Source organism: Natator depressus, chromosome 9 (assembly GCF_965152275.1).
Source record: "Natator depressus isolate rNatDep1 chromosome 9, rNatDep2.hap1, whole genome shotgun sequence".
NCBI lineage: Eukaryota > Metazoa > Chordata > Testudines > Cheloniidae > Natator > Natator depressus.
In genome coordinates, this window is record NC_134242.1 from 47233893 (window position 1) to 47256637 (window position 22745).

At 46.9% G+C, this 22745-nt stretch overlaps 1 protein-coding gene across 2 annotated transcripts in view; it reads left to right on the forward strand.

Moving 5' to 3' along the window:
• The window catches only part of NGEF (neuronal guanine nucleotide exchange factor), a 76658-nt gene that overhangs the window by 19552 nt on the left and 34361 nt on the right, over nucleotides 1-22745 (forward strand). Inside the window, exons 3-4 of one of the 2 annotated variants that reach the window (XM_074964055.1) lie at nucleotides 9865-10080; nucleotides 11636-11778. In XM_074964055.1, the coding sequence (XP_074820156.1) occupies nucleotides 9865-10080; nucleotides 11636-11778 (359 nt within the window). The remainder of the gene's footprint in view (nucleotides 1-9864; nucleotides 10081-11635; nucleotides 11779-22745) is intronic. The other variant, XM_074964053.1, reaches the window with a different exon arrangement.

A 22745-nucleotide genomic window follows, 5' to 3' on the forward strand; every position in this document is an offset into this window, starting at 1 on the left:
GTGAGGGGCGGGAGGACCATTGCTGCACACAGGCAAGCTGCATATGGGCCAGGGCGGAAGCCGCATTGCAGCAGAAGACCCTCCCTTGCTTCCCAGGTCACCCGCAGCAGCAAGTTATCTTCCAGGATGAACTCCTGTGGAAAATGTGGGGACAGTGTGGGGCTTGCTTTGGGACTGGCAAATTATCCTATTGTGTAGACTGTGCTTGCCCTTAAGTACGGGGAAATCATTGCTCTGTCTGATGTGAACAATGCTGCCTCTGTTAAGTGTTGCACTTTGCCTTTACAGATGCAACCTTGAGATCTCAGCCATCTGTGTTATCACTGAGTTAAAGACTCCAAAGAATCGGAAAGAAGTAATGCAGCATTCAAGTAATGAAAATCAAAAAGTGCAGGAGTGGCGGGACAGCGAAAGAAGGGTCCGCCAGCAGAATGAGGAGCACGGCACAAAAGCGCAGTGCTCCGGCAGCAAAGCATGGATCAGCTGATAAGCATAATGGAGAACCAAGTGGACTCTATCCAGGCGCTCATAGCCATGAGGCGGAGCATTATCAAGCCCGCACCCCCTGCAGCCCTTTTCCCAAAACTCTTTCCCTTGTGCCCCCATGTCACCTCCAACCCACTTTCCCCAACAGCCGGGTTCTTACCGCCACCAGCTGTCTCCAACACCTGTAGCTTCACCACCCAGCCCTGAAAACTACGACCCTTACCCACTGCACTCAAACCCCATCACCATGCAGTATAGCCATCCTGAAGTGCAGCACTCATTGCACAGCACTCCAGACAGGAAGGCCGAGTATGATAACAGGACATAGGCAAATCTGTGATTGTACCGTTCCCCACCCCATCCCCTTGCCCTTTCTGTTTCCCAAGCAGTTGTGTTTCTTTTCAATAAATGAATTTTTTGGCTTTGAAAACATTCTTTATTATTGCATAAAGTAAAAGATACCTTAGCCCAGGAAAGAAACAGGCACTGCAAGTCAGCGTAGCAAACACAGATTCCTACTAACATTGGAACCCCTGCACTTCACTCCCGTGCAGGGCACCAGACATTACTGGTGGCTTTCAGTCTCAAATTGCTCCCTCAAGGCATCCCTAATCCTTGCAGCCCCACGCTGGGCCCCTCTAATAGCCCTGCTTTCTGGCTGTTCAAATTCAGCCTCCAGGTGTTGAACCTCCGAGGTCCATGCCTGAGTGAATCGTTCACCCTTCCCTTCACAAATGTTATGGAGGGTACAGCACCGCGGATATAACCGTGAGGATACTGTCATCAGCCAGGTCCAGCTTCCCATACAGAGAGCGCCAGCAATCCTTTAAATGGCGAAAAGCACACTCCAGTGTCATTCTGCACCAGCTCAGCCTGTTGTTGAACCGCTCCTTGCTGCTGTCAAGGCTCCCTCTGTAGGGTTTCATGAGCCGCAGCATTAAAGGATAAGCTATGTCTCCAAGGATCACAATGGGCATTTCGACTTCCCCTACCGTGATCTTCTGGTCTGGGAAAAAAGTCCCAGCTTGCAGCTTCCTGAACAGGTCAGTGTTCCGAAATATGCGTGCATCATGCACCTTTCCGGGCCAGCCTGCGTTAATGTCAATGAAACACCCACAGTGATCCACAAGCGCCTGGAGAACCATGGAGAAATACCCCTTCCGATTAACGCACTCGGAGGCTAGGTGGGCTGGTGCCGGAATTGGAATATGCGTGCCATCTATCGCCCCTCCGCAGTTAGGGAAACCCATTTGTGCAAAGCCAGCCACAATGTCATGCACGTTACCCAGAGTCACGGTTCTTCTGAGCAGGATGTGATTAATAGCCCTGCAAACTTGCATCAACACAATTCCAGTGACAGAGTTTCCCACTCCAAACTGGTTAGCGACCGATCAGTAGCTGTCTTGAGTTGCCAGCTTCCAGATTGCAATAGCCACCCGCTTCTCCACTGTCAGGGCAACTCTCAATCTCGTGTCCTTGTGCTGCAGGGTGAGGGCGAGCTCATCACACAGTCCCATGAAAGTGGCTTTTCTCATCCGAAAGTTCTGCAGCCACTGCTTGTCATCCCAGATTTGCATGACGATGTGGTCCCACCACTCAGTGCTTGTTTCCCGAGCCCAAAAGCGGCACTCCACGATGGTGAGCATGTCCGTGAATGCCACAAGCAAACTCGTGTCATATGCGTTACTCGAGTCGATATCGTCGGAGCCCTCACTGTCACTTCGGATTATAAGGAATAACTCGACTGCCAAAGATGACGTGCTGGCGAGACTCATCAGCATACTCCTCAGCAATTCGGGCTCTATTCCCGCAGACTGAAAGGGAAGACAGAGCGCGCAGTACAAAAAATGTTGAAAGATGGCATCAAATGTGGACGGAAGCACAGGGATTACTGGGATGCGAACTGATGCACCATGGGCTGTTGGGACAGGACCCAGAATGTCCCATCTCCCCCACCCCCTTCCCACAAGCCACAGCGCCATAATGGGAAGAGGTGCTCTGTGGGATAGCTGCCCATAATGCACCGCTCCCAATGCCGCTGCAAGTGCTGCAAATGTGGCCACGCCAGTGCGCTTGCAGCTGTCAGTGTGGACAGACTGCAGTGCTTTCCCTACAGCGCTCTCCGAAGGCGGGTTTAACTCAAAGCTCTCTACATCTGCAAATGTAGCCATGCCCCCAGTCTCGCTCCTCATTCAATCTGTGTCCTCTATTATCCCCTGCTCCTGGTCCCAGTCTCTTTGCCCAGCCAATCACAATTCTCCCCCTGGACACTGGATCCTTGTCATTTCTGTCTCTCCTTTCCTCACCTCCTTCCCCCCACCTCACTGGTTCTCAGTCCCAGCTTCCACACAGCTTCTCATCCAATCTCAATCTCCCCCCGACCTACTAGCTCCCAGTCCCTGTGTCCATCGAGTCCCGGTCTCTGCCCCCGTTCCCAATCCCAGTCTGTTTCCCTTCCCAACCATCTGACTAACATCCAAGTCCCCAGTCTCCACCCTCATAAACTCTTGCCCCACATCACTGACACAAAGGTATATCTCCCTGCCAAATTTCAAATCCCTGCTCGAAAGCATGGGGGCACAAGGATTTTTCAAAGAAAAAGTGACCAGAATTTTTTAACATGGGCAAAACAATTCTTTTTTCCCCTAGACTCATTCTGAGAAACAGCTGAAACATTTTGGCTGAAATTTGCCACAAAAATTCAGCCCAAGGCAGACAACAGAATGGAAAATTTCAGCCCAAATGGTTAAAGTTTGGAAAAGTTATTATAAGCAACTGAAAACAGCATTTTATAAAAGGAAATGTCAGACAACCTTAATAATGGGTGGTGCAAAGGACACACAGAATCAAAGATTGCTAATTTTAAAATAATAATCAGACCTAACTGGAAGACAGAGACACCATACAAAGGATACCCGAGGCAATACAGAACTGAAATGGGACAGTCCTGGGGGCTTGGCATGTCGAGTGGGGGCCGCCCCTGTTTGCCCAGTGCAGGGTTGGTACACCCGTCACACGTTTGTCAGGATTCCCTGTTGCAATCATGATCAAGGGGCTCAGGACCCCTGGCGGTCAGAGCAAACAAGTAGTCTGTAGCCCTTGGGCCTATTGGCCAGAGCAAACAATGGCAGTTGGGGCTCTGACCCGCAGGGCAGGGCAAAGCAAACAATCAGTCTGCAGCCCCTGGGCGGGACAGAGCAAACACTCAGTCTATATCCAGAGTCCCCAGTAGCCACACCTAGTGGCAATTGCAGACAAGGGTGGGATGGTTGGGGAACCTGGGCCCACCCTACCACACCAGGTTCTTAAACTGCCTATTAAGGGTTCAGGCATTGGCTCCTAACACATTCCCTGGGTCACTTACTACCGTAAAGCCCATCTCGGGCATCTCCTCAGCTGACAGTGGCTCGGCATCTCCATCAGTCTCTGTGGTTTGCTAGTCGTCCACAGCGTAGTCAGGGTCCACAGTCCCAACAGCCTAGAGAGTCAATGGTTCCGCTGCAGAGCCTGCAGCACACATCCTTCCTCCACCAGCCCTGACTGAGCTGGGATGCCTCCTTTTATCTGTCCCCTCCATCTGGAGCATGCACAGCAGGGGAAAGGGGGTATGGTCTCCTGGGCTCATGAGTGGTCACTCCCGTTGACCCAGTGCAGGGTTGGTACCTCACAGGGACACAGAGCCAAAGCAGAGTCAGAAGAGATAGAACTCCTTTGGTGAAGAATGAACCAAAGGACTCAATGTTCAAAGGATAGTGGTTGGAAGTGGGGGCTAAAAAACTTCAGGGACTGGGGAGTTCCATTGATCCCACACTAGAAAGACAAGGCCCAGGAGTGAAAATTGTGCACAGATGGTATCTTTAGAGACTGTGATTAACAAAGTGAAAAATAGAAACTGATGCCTGAATTCCTGTGCAAAAATAACATATAGGGACCTGATGTAACACTCAAAACACTCTACCAAAATATAGAAGTTATGCTTGTACTACTCATCATTGCAGAAAACACTGCTCAGCAGACGCATGCTGTCTAACTGAATCATGAAACATACTTGACTAGCTATTGCCTTAGTGGAAGTTATAACTGACCCCACATTTCTCCTGTGAGTCAGCTGGCCTTGGTTGAACAGGGCTGTTTGTCTGAACCCCATTTGTATCCTTTACCTATGCAATACTCCCATTGACTGGAAGTCAGTGGGGGGGGGGTTCCCCCCCGCCAAGTAAGGTCTGCTGGTCTGGGTGCTCTGTGTTTCTTCTTTTTAGTTTCTGTAGGAGGAAGATTAATGCAAAAAAATTAATACAAATACATATAAAAACCTCTTTTTTCCATCCTCAGGAACAGCCAAGTAAGGTTTTTGTCAAGCTTTCCAATAAAATTCACCTTTGTGCTTAAAATATACATGAGCAATGTTAGTCCAATGGGTTAATTACTTTGAAAAACTATTAGCACCTCAAAATAGGGGTTTAGAATAAAAATCCAGCCATTACTATACTATTGAAATAGGCAAATTATGAACTCCAGTAAACTATCACATTTTTAATATAGCCATGGGCCAGGTCAGCCAAATTTAAAATCTTCTCTATGCTAAAGCTAAGGACACTATGCTAAAGCTAAGGACATTTGGCAACCACTCCACTCCCTACATCCTTGAAGAAATACACACAAGCTCACGTTCCCTCTCCTTAGCACAGCCACACCGAACATTCCCAGTGCCAAGAGGGCTAATGAAAGGAGGAGAGGCACACATGGGGATAATTCCCAGTGTCTGGGTGCTTCAGCAAACCCTATAATTCCTAAAGAGGAACTGTGTTGGTTTTTTTAAATTTAGAGCCCAGTCTTCAAGTTGCTTTGTGTCTGCTGTGACATCAGTGAGAGCAGAAAGCACCCGGCACCTAACAGGAGGTGCTCACTAGCTTGCAGGATTGATGCATCATTTTTAAAATGCACGTCATGCCAGTAGTCAGATTCTCTTTTTCCCACTCCTCTCCCCTGCTGGGTGTGAGGAGCCCTTTCTTCTGGTGTGCTTCTTAAGCACTTGTGCTGATTACAAGGAACTCTTCAGTTATAGATCTAGAGACTGAAGTAGGAGTAGGTGGTGTGTATTTGGCAAGGAAGAAAGGGCAACACTTTTCAAAGATTAAAGTTTAAAAATAAAAATATTCTTCCTGGGGAAGAAAAATGAGCCTGTCAGTGCTTAAAAATGGAACAGGTTTATATGGGACTAAAATGTGGGATGTTCCTTATTATCACAGTAGTGACCTCCCATGGTCACAGAAAGCATTCCATTCTCTAAACTCCTGTTTTCATCTCCTCATAGCTTTCAATTAAAAAAAATTTTGGATGCATATTTTTCATGCTTTCATCTCAGCCCAAAGGTGAGTTTTTGTGGAAAGTTTGAAGAAAAAACATGCAGGCTGTCTTAATTAACATGCAGTTATAGAATTGTGGAAAAAAATATGTTTTCTATTTTTGCATATAACCCAAAATGCTTACGTTTATAAAAAGTTCAGATTTGTCTTAGACTTACCCCCTGAGAGGGTGGCCCAGCAAAATAGGGGTCAGGATATCTGGGTTCTTCTCCTGACTCTGCCACTGACTTGCTGCAATTTTGAGCTTCTTACATTATACTTCTCAGTAGTAACTCAATCTCCTCATCTGTAAAATGGAGATAATACTTTCCAAACTTTGTACAAAGTTTTCAGATCTACAGAGAAAAAATGCAATATAAGAACTAACTGTTAAAATATTTGGTTTAGAAATACTAGCACAAAAGTTATTAAAGTTAAATTCATTAACCTTTTAACATGCATCAGTTTCTTGTGAGATGTATCTAAATAGGTGCCCATGAAAGTTATATTTAAAACTAACAAATTTATTTGAGCATAAGCTTTCGTGAGCTACAGCTCACTTCATCGGATGCATTCAGTGCCACTGAATGCATCCGATGAAGTGAGCTGTAGCTCACAACAGCTTATGCTCAAATAAATTAGTTAGTCTCTAAGGTGCCACAAGTACTCCTTTTCTTTTTGCGAATACAGACTAACACGGCTGCTACTCTGAAACCCATATTTAAAACTGTGTTCATTTTAGCACAATTGGTAAAACTTCATGCATTTTGCTGCTCTGGTAGATAGCAGATAGCTGCTCTGGTAGATAGATTGGTAGATATGGGTTTAGGAAGAACTACCTCACTCTTGGCCCTTCTCCTGAGGCAGGAGTGAAGAATAGGCAGCTATTAACTCTACCAGGAACAGGCTCATTAAAGTGATTGCCCTCCCATGTAAGTATCAATTCTCTGACCCCCCCCCCCCCCACAGCTATCAACTCTTCCAATACTCTTACCTCCACGACAAGGGCTCAGCTTTCAAATCACTATCCACTGATCAGATAAACCAGCCTCATTGCAACCAGTGCTCTTGACCACTTTACCCCATTTCCAAGCCTTTGGCCCTCCTCACAGTTGTCTGTCCCCCAGATCCCTCTATGACTGGTAAGTGCTGTATCACCCAGCTTTCCTATCATATTGACCCTCTAACTCATAACAAATGCCTGACCCCCACTTCTGGTCTCAAACGCTCTTCACTCCATCATATTCACAGATGTGACAAAACACAGACCCCCCTTCCAATTCTCAAACTTCCCATTGTGATAAGCCCCGGACTTTTCCTATTAGCTGTCAAATGCAATGACTATCCCATGATCCCCATTTGAGTTATCAAAACCCTCTGTGATCACTACCAGCTGATAACCTCTCCCAGCAAACCCTCACAAAAGGCCAAATTCTTCAGTAACACTGGTTGTGATGATTTAGGAAATCTGTGTATGTACAATTTATGAGTTCTGACTGGTATTATGAAATTGCTGTATCATGGATGTGGAGTTAGCCAGGTGCTGTCAGGTCTGTGTTACATAAGCCCCAGACTAGGGACAAAGGAGAGCAGTTAACTTTAATCACTGAGCTCTGCCCAAAGAATGTGTATGCTAAGAAAGGTTACCTGAGGGAGGATTGGAAACCAGTTCAACCAAGTTTGCCTGCAGAGCTAGGATTTTCTGGGTGGAATATTTCCCCCAAACAGGAGGAAAAAGAACTAGCCTTTAAAACTACAGAGACTGGGTAAGTAGGGTGATGCCCTGAGTCACACAGAAAGCTTGGGCAGGAGAGAAGCATGCTTAATGCTTTCATAGCAGTGTGGGCTTGTTTAATTGAGGGATCAGCCAGAAAGAAAGAAACTGGGGCACAGGTGAGAGAGACACCATGGTTGAGAGAAACTGTGTGCAAGAAGGGGGCATCCTGAAGCCCAAAGAATGCTCAAGTCTGGTGAGGAAACTGAGGTAGGGAAATACACATAGGTGTTTTATTGTTTGCCTACATCTTTACTTAAATATTGCAAGAGAGATAAAGAGTAATTGTGTTTGGAAAACTTTCTGAAGTCTATCTGTGTGTTGATTTGCTTCACCAATATGTGCCCCTCAAGAGTTAAACTAAACATAGAGCGACCATGGATGGAACTCTGGGAAAGGGTGTAGTTAAGCTACTCGGGAGTCTGGGAGTGGGTCACTGTTGGTCCTGGGGGCTGAGGGCAGCTAGGCTTTGTAATCCCATTTCCATAAAGTGGTAACAGCCCGCCTGTGCTCAGGAAATGTGCTAAAAATGCCAAGGGCTATAACCTTTTCTGCCCAAGGGAAGTTTAAGAGCACATGAATCTAGTGTTTTGGGTCTCCTCCTCAACACAGCAGCCTGGAGTTTCCAGCCAAGAGGGGCTCTACCAGGATGTGTGTGACAACCATTGTAAACCCAGATGGTGTCCATTAAAATCAGTTGAGTTTCTCTGGATTTATACCGGTGTAACTGGAAGAGGTTGGGCCAAATTATCCTGTTGCATTATTTGGCAAATAATACAGTATAATAGAGAAAAAAAAAGCTGCTTTTGTCTATACCTTGAGACCCACATATGGATTTCATTATTATTGCCTAAATTGTATGATTATATATTGAAAAAAGCCATATTTATATATGCAAAAGGGTAAATTAAGGTTTGTCTGGGAAATTTAGCTGAGAATTTCCTGTTTAAATCCTCAGATTTTATTTGGCATGAATTACCTTTTTTCCTGGGAGTTAGCAAGTTGTAGCAAAGCAGCACCCAGCCTGTCCACAAGTTTTCAGACTGATCAGAGGGGTGTGACTGGATGCCAAAGTTCAAGCGGAGTCATCCCTGAGGCAGCATAAAGATTACCTGAATGAAGACAGATTTTAGAGTGCTGAAAATATTGATATTTATTGTATGAGCAAAAAAAAAAAATCCCTGTAGAGCTGACAATTCTTAGGTAGAGAGGGGGGTGGAAGGACGAAGGTGCAAAATCCCCTGTATTGGGGAGGAAGGTAATTGTTCTGTCTGTGTGGTAATTTGGATTTGAGAGAGAGTCCCTCTGAGGGGAGACTGGAGGAGGGAATTATTCTGAGTCCCAGTTATCCTCCATCTCAGAATTTGCTTTCAGTAGAAGAAATGCACAATATGCATCAAATCCGGGAGTAATCCAAAAACGCCACACTTCCCCTCCAAAACACACACTCTGCTCCAGGGCAGTGAGGTGCAGACGAAGTGGGAGAGGGGGGTTCTGTGCCCCAAACTGAAGGAGGCAAGGGGTAGGGGACACTTCTGTGTGTGTGGGGGGGAGAAGACCTGTGCTCTGGGTTTGAGGGGCTAGGGAGAGGTCCTCTGTGTGTGCGCTGGGCTGGAGGCAGTAAGGGGTGGCTGGGTGCACATGTCTCTGAGCTCTGGCTGGGGATAGGGGTGGTGGCTGCTGGAATGTGCGTGTGTGGCGGGGGGGCATGTCTGCCTCTGGGTGCTGTACCCAGGGCAGTGGGCTCTGAGGAGAGCTCTCTCAAGGGTGCTTCTGTGAAAGGGGTGCAGCTGTGGGAGGCTCTATCTGGACAGGTGCCACCTATCAGGGGGGTGTAGGTCTCTAGCTGGAGAGGGGGCTGTTGGGGGAGTGTAGCTCTCTCCAGGATGGTCCATCTCCTGGGGACTCTAGTTAGGCCATGGGGCATCTGGGGGCCCAGTCCATCTCCCGGGGGTTCTAGCCAGGCCGTAGGGTGAGGGGCTCTGGGGAGAGCCAGGTTATCTCCCGGTGGCTCAGGACGGGCCGGTCCATCTCCCGGGGACTCTAGCTAGGCCAGGGAGCTCTGGGGGGCTGGTTGGTCTCCCGGGGTCTCTGGGGTTCGTGTCCAGGAGGCTCAGGGGTAGGGGGGTGATCGGTGTCCCGGGGGCTCTAGCCGGGCTACGGGGGTTTGAGGGGGGCGGTCGGTGTCCCGGGGGCTCTAGCCGGGCCGGGGGTCCCTCCCCCGCGCACGCTGCAGGTCTCTATCACCCTCCCGCGCAGGCTGCTGCCTTCCTACCCCCGTTGCCGTGGCAACCGCCCGGCCTCCCCCAGCCCCGCTCCGCCTGCGGAGTCGCTCGGCAGCCGCCGCTCGGAGCCGGACTCGCCGCCGCTGTCACAGCCTCACATGGAGCTGCTGGCTGCGGCGCTCAGCGCCGCCTGCGCCCTGGACCGCGACGGCTCGGCGGAGAGCGCGGCCGGAGCCCGCCCGGCCGGCAGGTGAGGGGCGAGGGCTGACGGCGAGCCGGGGAGGGGACGCCCCGCCGCAGGACCCGCTCACCCCTTCCCACTTGCAGGCGGACCCACCGCCGGGCTCGCGTCCCTCCTCTGCCCCCTGACTCTGAGCCAGAGCGCGGTGACCCGCAGGCTCGAACCCTGCCCCGCCAGGGGCTGCTCTCCACCCCCCAATCCCCCGGCCCCGCCCGGGGTTGCTCTGCAACCCTCCCCCAACCCTCCTGCCCCGCTTGGGGTTGCTCTCCAACCCCCCCCCCCCATCCTCCTGCCCTGCTGGGGGCTACAATCCCCCTCCTCGGCCGGGGCTGCTCTCCAACCACCTTGCCCCCAACACGCCAACCCTCCTGCCCCGCCAGGGGTTGCTCTCCAACCCCCTCCCCCAACCCTCCTGCCCCGCCAGGGGTTGCTCTCCAACCATCTCCCCCAACCCTCCCGCCCTGCCCTGCCCTGCCCAGGGCTGCCCTCCAACCCCCCTCCATCCTCCTGCCCTGCTGGGGGTTACAATCCCCCCTCCCCCCTCACACGCCAATCCCCCTGCCCTGGCCGGGGCTGCTCTCCAACCCCCTCCCAAGATGCCAATCCCCCTGCCCCACCCAGGGCTGCTCTCCACCCCCCCCCCAACACACCAATCCCCCTGCCCCACCTGGGGCTGTTCTCCAAACCTCCCCTGCCCCAACCTGGACTGATCTCCACTCTCCACACCTTTTCCCCTCCAACACCCCCTATAACCCTCCTCCACCCCCTTACTGACATGGTGTTGACCTCCATTCCAACACACACACACACCCCACACACAACCAGAACTCATCTCCGTCACATTCCCCCACCCCATACCTATGCATCAACCGGGGCTGATTTTCATCACACTCCTTTCTCCCCCCGCCACCATCTCTCTCACCAACGAGCCTGATCCCCATTTCTCCCCACTTTCAGTCCTCCCCATCTCCCTGTTCCAATCCAGGCTGAACTCCAGCGAGAACCTAGATTCAAGTTCCCTCTCCCTAAACCAGGGTATGTGACTGAACTCTCAGCATCCCTTCTCCCTGCCCCCTTCCATGTACTGGAACTGAGATGCATTCATCCTCTGTTCTCCCTACTCTATACAGACCTGAGCTGAACCCCAGCCAGAATCCCTCGGTTACACACACAAACACACACCTACTCTGAGGCTGGCTCTATCACCTCCTTGCACAGGGCTACGCTCAATCCGTGATGGGATCCCATACCCCAGCTCCGGGTGGAATCAGGAGAGGTTACTGCTCTCCTGCAGGGCCAAAGCCTCCACTCCCAGTGCTCAAAGACAGCCCCTGTGGCACATAGGGGTTTTTTGGAGAGGAAGGAGTGTGCTTGCCCTATGGAGGTGAATCATAGGGTAGTTCTGAAAGTTACACACTCAGGGTCCCTAAATAGTGTGTCTTGCTGGCCACTGATGCTGGTAAGTGCCAGAGCCCATTGGTGTATGTGGAAGCTGGGGGTGTCAAATGCTTGGGCTGAGGGCAGCTCGATTGACAATGCCTGACTGTATATTTCTCTCCCAAAGAGAATCCCCTTCCACGGCTGGATCAGTGCTTATCCCTGATGAGAGCCCCGTGCTCCCAGAGTGCCCAGCTGCTCTCCCTGAAACTCTGCAAATGATTCACCCTATGACAACTGACTCCTGGAAAACGCTCATTGAACAAATAGGTAAGGGCCATGTTTGTTGTACCATAAACTTATGGGCTGCCCAAGGCATTGTGCTGTCTGACAGAAATACTGCCCCTATTAACCCAGGCAGTGTTCCTAGATTTCTAGAGTGCGAAGACTTCACTTGTGCATTTCTGATGAGTGAAGACGCTGAATATACATGAGAGAGAAAATAGTTCAAACATTTACATATAACCCATTAGAACTAAACTTGGCCTGAAAATTGTAAGAAGTGTTCAAGTAGGTTACTTTCTAGCCTTTTAATCTTGGGGCAGAATTTATATTAGTTAAAGATACCATCGATATAAGATTCTCCTGGATTTTAGCTCCTTAGTGTGAAATTGGTAGTTCTTAAGGTTGCTTGAACCTTGAAAGCAGCAATAATTGGAGAGCAAGAACTAACCCCCCTAATAGCAGGCATGTCCCACCTTCCACTTCTCTCAAGGTGTGAGGACATGGGAAGTGGAAAAAGCTCCCCACAGGAGAGAGCTCCTCCTCAGCCATCAATCCAGATCTTCACTGGTCTATTATCATCAATCATTTATGATACAGTAGCACCAAGAGGCCTTATTAGGACCCTGCTGTGCAGGGAGAGCAAGAAACAGTCCCTGCCCCAAAGAGCTTACATTTAAATAGATTAGACAGATAAATAGACAAACATAAAAACAAAAAATGAAAAAACAAGACATCTTTTAAAAACTAAATTGAGGTATTCCCCCTCCCCCCCACTCCCATTTTCCAGATGCTCCAGCCATTGCTGATCTAGTGTGCTTTTCTTCCACCCTGGCTACGCCACAGAGGTAGATAAGGAAAAGCCCAAATAAAAAGCAATCAAAAGGTGCCTACAAGCCAAAGATATCTAAAGGCAAACCCTTTCAGTACATGCAATCCAGTCACTCCTCTCTACAGGAAGCAGTGGGAGATTCCTATCTCCTCCAGGGCTTCCTGGGAATGGGAGTATGGACCAGGGTTGCAACACAGCCACTTTTACACTAAGTCTAAATAAATATGGTTCTTTCAACAAAAATCTCAAAATACAAATTCATCATAAAACCCTTTTGAAAAAAGCAACAAGTTATGTATATACACATTCAACCTCAAACGCATATCCACATATTTACTTAAATTTATTATAAATACACTTCCCTATTAAGCATATTATTTGGATTACAGAATCAGTACCTCATTGTGCTGAGGCTGAACAAACATACTATAAGAGAGAGAGTCCCTGCCTGAAAGAGACTGTAAACTAAAGATCTGATCCTGTAATCTGATCCATGTGGATAGATTACTGCACCTGTGTGGAACCCCAGTGGCTTTGTCAGGCTGTGTGTGTGTCCACTCACATAAATCAGTTTTCAGGATTGGGGCCTAACTAGGGAGAAAATGCAACACAGATAGGGATGCGGACAGAAGGAGGAAGGCAAGTATGAGAATAACAGGAACACAAGATTGCATATATCAGGGGTGGCCAAGAGCCACATGTAGCTCTTTTACAGTTAAAGTGGGGCTCACAGAGCCCCACAAACCCTTCCATTCTCTGCCTACCAGATTGGGGGGCAGAGCTCAGGGCTTCTGCCCTGCAGCAGAATGGTGGGGCTAGGGCTTCTGCCAGTGGCGACTGCTACCTGATGAGGTTTGCCCCCCTCTAACAGCTTGAGTCATGCTCCCCCTTACCCTGAACAGTCCTCCCTGCAGATCCCAGCTGTTTGCCACTGCCTCTCCTCACAACTGCAGCGCTCAGCTCGCCAGCTCCAGCAGCTGCCATGCAGGGAGGGGGCCTAGTAGTACCAAGTGACTGAGCAAGGTCATCAAATCCTGGCAAAATCTGGGGGGTGGTATGTGACTCCATGGGCCCTCCCGGGTGTCACCTCTGTCTTCTGCCCAGCAGGGAGGTGGATCTCCTGGCTTCAACCCTGCAGGATGTGCCTGCTGGGGCTTGGAGCTTCAGCAGAAGCCCCGAGCCCAGACAGGCGCCTCCTGCGGGGCTGAAGCCCTGAGACCCTCCTCCCCGCAGGGCTGAACCCTGAGCCCAGACAAGCACCTCCTGTGGAGCTGAAGCCCTGAGACCCCCCCTCCCTGCAGGGTTGAACCCCAAGCCCAGACAGGCTTCTCCTGCAGGGCTGAAGCCCCAAGATCCCCCTCCCCATAGGGCAGAAGCCTCTAGCCCCACCACTCCACCGCAGGGTTGAAGCCCCAGCAGGTGCGCCTCACCTCTTGAATTTTTGAAGATTGTTGTATGTGGCTCAGAGGGTCAGTAAGTTTGGCCACCCCGGGTATATATTCTTAGCTGAATGTATAATTTGGAGACTTCAGTGGCTTTTATATTTGTTTGATATTTTAAATAAGTGGACACTATCGGGCCACTTGCTCCGCATATCCAACTTAACTCTCCAAAAAAACCCACCAAATAAATACATTATCAAAGCATTAGATTGTCTATTGTTAAGTGAGAAACATCAGTGAATATATTTATTGATATCTCTTTATAAGGTAATAGTTTCTGAAATGTAGATAACAAAAATATGTAAAATATAACCCCAAAATCCATAGGTCAGAGTTATGGTTGTGTTATGATAAAATGCACATCTTTGTACTTGATGAGAGTAACATATGTGGTCAGTGTAAAATATATGATATATTTAGCTGTTCATCTCCTTGTCTTTAGGTGCTTGAGTTTTTTAAATTATGTGGTAGGTAATTTAACTGTGGTCACTTAGCAACCTTAACTGGTTTCATAAATGATGTTTTTGTCTTTAATTATGGAGCAGCTGATAGCTATACAGCCGTAACTGTAGAGCAGCTAAGTTTCTATGTAAAGCTTAATTTAACATCCTCTCTAAAATTCACACACACACACACGCACAAAAAACGATAAATATTGCTGGGCCAATGGAAATATACAGATCACACTGTAAGACTTATGGGATTATACAAATCAGAGTCTTATTGTATAGTGTGTTAGATGCAGATCTGTACTGGCTACACATGTTATGAAGGGATAAGGTACGCTGACATTCTGAGTTTCTCGTGGTCTCCATAATGGGCAGAGTTAAGATTGTTGGGGTTTCTTGTGTGGGAAGTGTTACCTTAACTGTTTCTCTCAAGGTTATGGGGTTTTGTTTTTTAAGCATAACATGTTCTTTTAAGGAATACATGGCATGGGGAGGGGAGTGTAAATGAGCATTTCCTGATTTTCCCATGTTTGGGTTTTGGAGTTCCATGTTCTGGAGGCATGAAAGGATAGGGTGGCTCTGCTGTAGAGCAGCAGCCTTAGCTCCACTTTAGCAAAGCTTTGTTATGTGGAAATCCAGTATAAAGTCCAAATAGTGACTCAGAAAGCCATGTTGTTGAACAGTCCAGGCTTTGATATCTTGGCAGCCTGGAAGAGACGCTCCAGGACACCAGTGGGGAGAGAAGGCTGAAGCCTGTCATGGGCCAAAATGGGAAATCTCCTAGAGATTCTGGTAAGCTGTCAGGCAAAACACTACAGTTGGGAATGAGGAGGCTACTTGGACCACTGAGGACATTTACCAGGAACAGGAGAAGTCTGCATTTAGGTGTAGGGTTATTGATGAGGAGAGGCTGAGCCTTGGAGGATGCTATGGGAAGCTTGGACCAAGGAAGAAATGGAAGGCATTGAGAAAGCTTGAGTAAGTTAGATGCCAGAAGAAGTCAGACAATATTTGTCAGCCAAAACAGCAGAATTTTGGGCATAGTTCAGGGATGTAGTGAACAGTTTTAAATTTGTATACACGCTGCCTGATCTGTTGTCTCCTTCCTGCTGCATTTCTACTAATCTCCCAAGGCAGATGTGTTATTATAGTCTTAATTTAGTGGCAATGTGTTAATGGAAGGCTTGATAAAGATGTAAAAACAGCCCTAGACACCAAAACAACCTAATTGCCAAATATCGATCTAGTTACTTATATGGCCCTCATCATTTTAGTGTCTGAGCATCTCAAATCATTAATGGATTTTATTTTCACAACACCTCTGTGAGGAAGAGTATTACATTTTTACAGATGGGGAACTGAGGCACAGGGTAGATTAAGTGATTTGTGCAAGGTACTACAGGGAGTCTCTGGCTGAGCCAAGAATCCAGTGGGACTTCCCAAGTTCCAGTCCACAGGCTTAGGCACTGGACCATCCTTCTTACCCTGCTACAAGAAATGCTGCTCCCAGGAAGCTAAAAATCTGCAAACTGATGTGTGTAAGATGTACTTGCGTACACCCATGTTGTACTCTTTAGGAGAAAGATTGCCATCAGTCACAGACTGCACAAGGGTCAGCTGCAGTAGGTTAATTATTCCTATATCCCCATTAGTGGGCTTTTTCTTGTATAGGCATAGAAGAGGACGAGGTCCTTGCCCATGGGAGTCTACAGTCTAAATTGGATAACATAAGTTAAACTGACAACACATTGTGGTAAAGGGGGAAAGGAAACAGTAACCAGTGGAGAGACATATTATGAGCTGAATCTCCGAGAACAATCTTCTGTTGTAGATCCTTGCAACCTAACCCAACAGGACCTGACTACGAGTGTTGGGTTCAGGTTGAGTCGGAAAACAACCCAACCATTTCGTCTTGGGTCATGTTGTCTCTTCCTGCCTCACTGTGCTCTGTATGTGCTGTGAGTGAATGTGCTGAGGAGTCTCAGTATCTGTCATGTTGTTCTGTACCAGATATGGATTGGTTATAGAGCTTGCTTATACACACCAGCTGTGTTCATCATAAGAGCATTTAATGTTCTGCCAGATATGCCTGAGGTTCGTTTAAAATCAGGTTTTTATAGACCGTGCCACCTAGTGGCTGAACAGTTTAGCATTCCATTACATCTTCTCCGGCACGTGAGCTGATTTTCAGTGGCACTCACACTGCCCAGGTCCTGGCCACCAGTCCGGGGGGCTCTGCATTTTAATTTAATTTTACATGAAGCTTCTTAAACATTTTTAAAACTTTATTTACTTTACATACAACAATAGTTTAGTTATATATTAAAGACTTATAGAAAGACTTATAGAAAGAGGCCTTCTAAAAATATTAAAATGTATTCTGGCACGCGAAACCTTAAATTAGAGTTAATAAATGAAGACTCGGCACACCACTTCTGAAAGGTTGCCGACCGCTGTTCTACATTCTTACCATTTACAGTATTTACACGGTCAAACTGTCTTTGAAGTTCATTATTTTTGTATACCTGAAAACACAGGCCATGATGACTAGGTAATGATGTCCTCTGACTTTGAATAAATCTGCAGCTAGTCTCTTCCAAGGTCTGTCTAGTAGAGGTGTTGATATTCAAGGTTCTTTGTGTTTTGTTTGTCTGTTAGTTCTACAGTGTTCACATGCAGATACTTTATTCTTTACGTCTGTGCTGATGCCTGGCCACCACACTGGCTTGTTAGCCTGTTCATGGCATTCAATTAATTCTTGATGCTCTTCATGGATGAGGTTTAGGATGTCTCCTCTCATTTCGTTAGGAATGACGATGAAGTTGCCTTTAATCATGAGTCCATTTGACTTGCTGAAGTCTTTTGTCACTTCCTTAGTATCCTTTAGATACTTGGTCCAGCTGCCCCAATGTAACTTAGAAACTTCCTGAAGTTGCATATCTGTTGAGGTTGCTTTCTGTAGCAGGAATAGTCTCTTTTCTCACACTGGTTTGAATGTGTCCACAATATCCACATATGCCTTTACGTCATCTTCAAACTCTCAAGTAGTGAAGTGTGATGCTGGGCTCTGTGACAGAACGTCTGCTGCTACCAGATTTTTCCCAGGAATATATCTAGCAATTGAGTTAAATTACATTAATCTTAGCAATAGACATTGGCATCTCAGAGGTGCTTGATCAGGGTCTTTTCCATTGATGCGGGTTACAAGTGGTTTATGATCTGTTATCACTGTGGGTTTGTGGACGTCATAGTAATTGAGAACTGGAGCTGTTGAGATAATTTTTAACCTTTTTGAAGACAGTTTTTTGATTTGGCCCCCACAGGCAAGATGTGTTGGACTTTAACAATTTATTCAGTGGTTTTGTCACTGTAGAAAGGTCTTGTAGGTATTGACCAAGATAATTTATCATCCTTGGTGTACATCTCAGTTCTGGTACATTCATTGGTGCATTCAATTCTTGAATTGCTTTCACTTTCTCAGGGCTAGGATTGATTCCATTTTTGTTTGTCTGTCCCAGAAACTTTATTTGGGGCATGCAGAAAATGCACTTTTCCTTGTTTATCTTCAGTCTAGACTAACTCTTAGGTTTAGGACTTCATTGAGGGTTTTGTTGTACAGTATTCTTCCATTGAAGATCCATATATCGGAATATCATCCATGAAACCTACAACTCCATTTGTGTTCGTTAACAGTTCTGCCATCTTTCTTTGGAAAATTTCAGGTGCACTGGTAATTCCAAAAGATAATCTTTGAAAACAAAATCTCCCAAAGGATGTGATGAATGTAGTCAGTTTAGCACTTTCTTTGGCTAATTTGGCAGAATCTGCTTTGAGAATACTTTCAGAGTAACAGCCGTGTTAGTCTGTATTCGCAAAAACAAAAGGAGTGCTTGTGGCACCTTAGAGACTAACCAATTTATTTGAGCAAATAAATTGGTTAGTCTCTAAGGTGCCACAAGCACTCCTTTTCTTTTTGAGAATACTGTACCTCCTTTCACTTTTGGGAGGAAGTCATGCAATGTTGGGACTGCTTCATTAAGTCCTTTAAGATCCACACATTCATATTTTTCCATTTTTCTTTATTACTGGTACCATTGTGGCACACCATGCTGTTGGCTCAGCACTTTTCTTAATTATGCCATTCTCTCTAACTCGTTTTCCACTTTATGAAGTAATGGATGAGAATCCTGCAAGGGATATGTACACTATATGGTTCAGCGTTGTCTCAGATTTATTTGGATCGCCTTTCAAAAGCTCAATATCGCCAAATATTCCATTGAGTTCATCTACCTTTGTCATTAAACCCATCATGGCTGCCACACTGTGGCTGAGAAAGGTGTTGGTCTGTGGTCCTTTGATCACATCCACTTGAATGCAAAGCTTTTGTCTTTGTAAACTATTTCTGTGATGAACTGGTTCATGCAATTAAGAATACCTCCATGGCTACCCAGACGCATGTCAGGTGACTTCAGCTCTGGAAGGGGTTAAAGGTGATTGTGAGTCCCTTCTGAGATGACTGGTGAAGTCAACTCCTAAGTGAATTGTCTTGCTATGAATATTCAATTTCACTCTCCAGGCAGGCTCTATGTGAATACAAGAAATAGAGCCTGGAAAAAATGGCTCTTGATTCTCTGGAATATGAGTCAACTCCCTGACTGCTTTGGTGCAGCAAACACATGCAAAATTTGCACATTTCATGCATTTATTACATGGTGTACCTCTAGCTGGACATGCATCATCTCTTGATATATGACTTTTTCCACACCTTGTGTGTGTAGGCTGGAATTTGTCCCTCTTAGCCTCAGAGTTCTCTCTCCTTGCTTCAGGGGTTTTATGATAATAACTTAACACTCAAATGTCTGTTTATAGTTTCTAAGCTAGTTTCAGATTTTTCAATTTGCTCCTGTCTTTTGTACTGTTTGACTAATTTTGACTGCTTTGCCATCTGTATAGCTGTGCTTAGGGTTAAATCTCTCTTGAGTTGTAGCTGCTGTGAAAGATTTTTATCTGTTAACCCAATAACCAGCCTGTATTTGGTATTTTCATGTTTTTCATTTCCAAAATTACAGTTTTCAGCCAACATCTGCAGAGTTCTTATAAAACGGTCAACATTTTCCCTTGGTTCTTGAATTCTCTGGTGAAAACATCCTCTTTCATAAACCACATTTTTCTAGGATATAAAGTATGCATCAAATATAGCCAGAACCCTTTCATAATCATTTGTGACTGTCTTCAGTAAAGTCAAAAGATTTAAAGATATGGTTTGCTCACTTCCCCATAGCATAAATTTAAAAAGATACCTATACATCTTCAGTTTCTTTGAGGACTTTGTTTGCAGTTTGAAATCTTGCAAAACACTGCTTCCAGTCTGTTCGTTGTGAAGGTTTTTCAAAGTTGAGATTCTCTGGGGCACTGAAGAATGGCATGGCGATGAGATCCTGCATCCTTTATTGCTGTTCCTTCTGTCTCTATTCTTAGTTTACTCCTGTCAACATGTCACATTCTTCTGTACCCGATATGGACTGGTCATAGAGCTTACTTATACACACCAGATGTGTTCATCATAAGTAGAGCCCTGCAAATCCTGAGGTATCTGCTTTATATCCATGGACCATTTTTGTGGATAGCAGCTCAGATGCAGATACAAATTTTGTATCTGCGCAGGGCTCTGGAGCTGTAGCACAGACTCACCAGAGCAGGTGGAGGGACCTAGGCTCCCGACAGCTGCCAACGCATCTCTCCTTGACCAGGCTCCAGCCGGGGGTGGGGGTGCCTCGGAGCCGCAGCCTAGCCATGATAAGAGCTGAGAGGGCAGCTGTGGGGACCTGTGGTGGACCTGCCCTGGGTGGGGGGCCCAAGAAGCCCCCGGTTCGTGTCCCTGCCCCCCAGACCTCCCGCCCAGGACAGGCAGAGGGACTGCACCGTGGTTCCTCACAGCTGCCCACGCGGCTCTTACCGTGGCTGGGTTGAGGCTCTGAGGCACATGCCCCGCCCTGCCTGAGAGCCACACGGGCAGCTGTAGGGAGCTGGTGCAAAGTTGCTGAACCTCCACCTTCCCTCAGCCAGGCAGGGGCATGGCTGAGGGCTGCTCTCAGGCCCCCCCCCCCCCCCCGCCATGCACCACGGGCAGGTGGAGGGTCCGCTGTGGTTCCCCAGAGCTGTCTGGGCTCCCCGGCTAGGCTCCATGCTGGCCTGGCCGGGGAGGAGAGGGGGTGGGGGCTTGGGAAGGAAGAAGAGGGTAAGGGGGAGGGGTCTGCCCCTGTGAAAAGTGGATGGACGAGGCTCCCTGTTTCCCCACCCTCCGTTCCGGCTCCACTGGTCACTGCTGCACAGTGCTGTTTAGAGCCCTGCAAATCCGTGGATATCTACAGATATCTGTATCCATGGATGCAGATACCTTCAGACAATTTTTGCGGATCGCAGATCAGATGCAGATACATGTTTCTGTATCCACGCAGGGCTCTAATCATAAGTGTCTTAATGTTCTGCCAGGTATGGCTGAGGTTTGTTAAAATAGGGTATGTTACACACAGCGCCATCTAGTGGCTGAGCAGTACAATACGGTTTAACATTCGATTACAGTGCCTCTTACTTGGCAGCACACACAGCTCAGTGAAGCTGTGGAGGCTGGCAGTAGTGGGACACGTAGCTATCACCAGGCCGACCCACCAGGCAGGAGGCGGCTGCAGATGGATAGCAAGCATGGGGCGTGGTGAGCAGGAAGCTCCCCCAGGCCAAGCCCCAAGGACAAGGTGGTGGCGTTGACACAGGTTCGGGAGGAAGTGTTGGGTTTGGGTCAGGCTGGTTCTGAAAACAACTCAACACTCTCGGGTCAGGTTCAGATTGTCTGTGCTCAGCTCTGCTTTGGGTCCAGAGTAGGTTTTAAAATTAGGGCCAAGCAGACCTCTGCAAGTGAAACTTGGAATCTATTCCAGGTGGTTGCAGTGAACCAGAATTCATTCCAAATGCCTTCAGGAAACACTAGACTATATATACTGTTACATACAAAATATTAAAAACCTGTGTTAAGTAAGTTCAGATTGCAAAATCAAACACTCATAAGTTAGAAATCCCAGGATGAAGGTTGTCCATGCACCCTTAATTTGTCCCCCTTGTGTGTATGCATTATGATACAGTCTAATTCCATGATCACATACAATTTTCAGTTTTTAATACAAATGGACAAAATGAAGTAAAATAATAGCAGAGAGAGGTTCAATATGGGAATATATAAAACCTATGAATAGTATATGATACAAACCACTACTTTAGCCATTTAAATCAATGTGACAACAATTCCATACTTCCATACTCTGATTGGCATTGTTAAAACCAGCTAATACCTAGACAGCCATTGCCCAATAAAACTTTTGTAACAAGAGGTACACGTATCTTCAGTGTAATCTTTGACTCCTCCTCTGTCCCCATATTCAGGCCAATCTCAGATCATAGTTTCTCTCTCTTCAACATCTTAAAAAAATCAATTCCTACCTTTCAGGAGGTCTAAAATGCCTCTCCAGGCCATGATCATATCCTGATTTAACCACCATAGCCTCCTGCTTAAGTTTCCTGATTCTCACTTTGATTCCCTTCAGTCTGTCCCAAAATATTGCAGATAAAATCATTTTCACATGCTGCTCTAGTCACATTAACTCCCCTCACCTTCCATATCGAATTCATGCTTCCCATCCTTATCACCAACACCCTTCCCAAGTTCGTCACTACCTATATCTCTGTTTTCATATTTTAGTATTTGGCTTTTTGCTGTCTTTGCTCTGCCCAAAGGTCTTCCTACTCATCCTCCTTTCTGTCCTTCTCCCACTATCATCTTCATGCTTTCATACTTTCTCTATGTCTGGAACACCCACTAGGTAGGCTTCCCTCTACCTTCAAATCCTTCTTTAAAATGTGTTTCTCTCTCCAACCCTACCTAAGCTGACACTTTTGGGCTGAAGGCTCCTTGGGAAAGGGATGTTGTCTTCCATCTTTGGCAGATCAAAGGAAAGGTGGATCAGATAGGGAACATATTAACAAAACAAGAATTTCATTGACTAGAGTTTTATTTCATGTTCTCCAAAAACAGAAGGAAAGAACATGCCCAACAGATCCTTATTAAAGGGATCTGCCTCTAAATGTTTACAAAGAGAATAAACCACAATTCCACAAAACAAAAACAAAGTGGGGTTATTTGCCTATAATTTTCAGGACAAGACCCATCAGCGCAACTTCCTTCCTTCCACATGTCTCCTCTACTGTGGAAAAGGTATCTTTTTTTTTATATAGTCCCCTTAT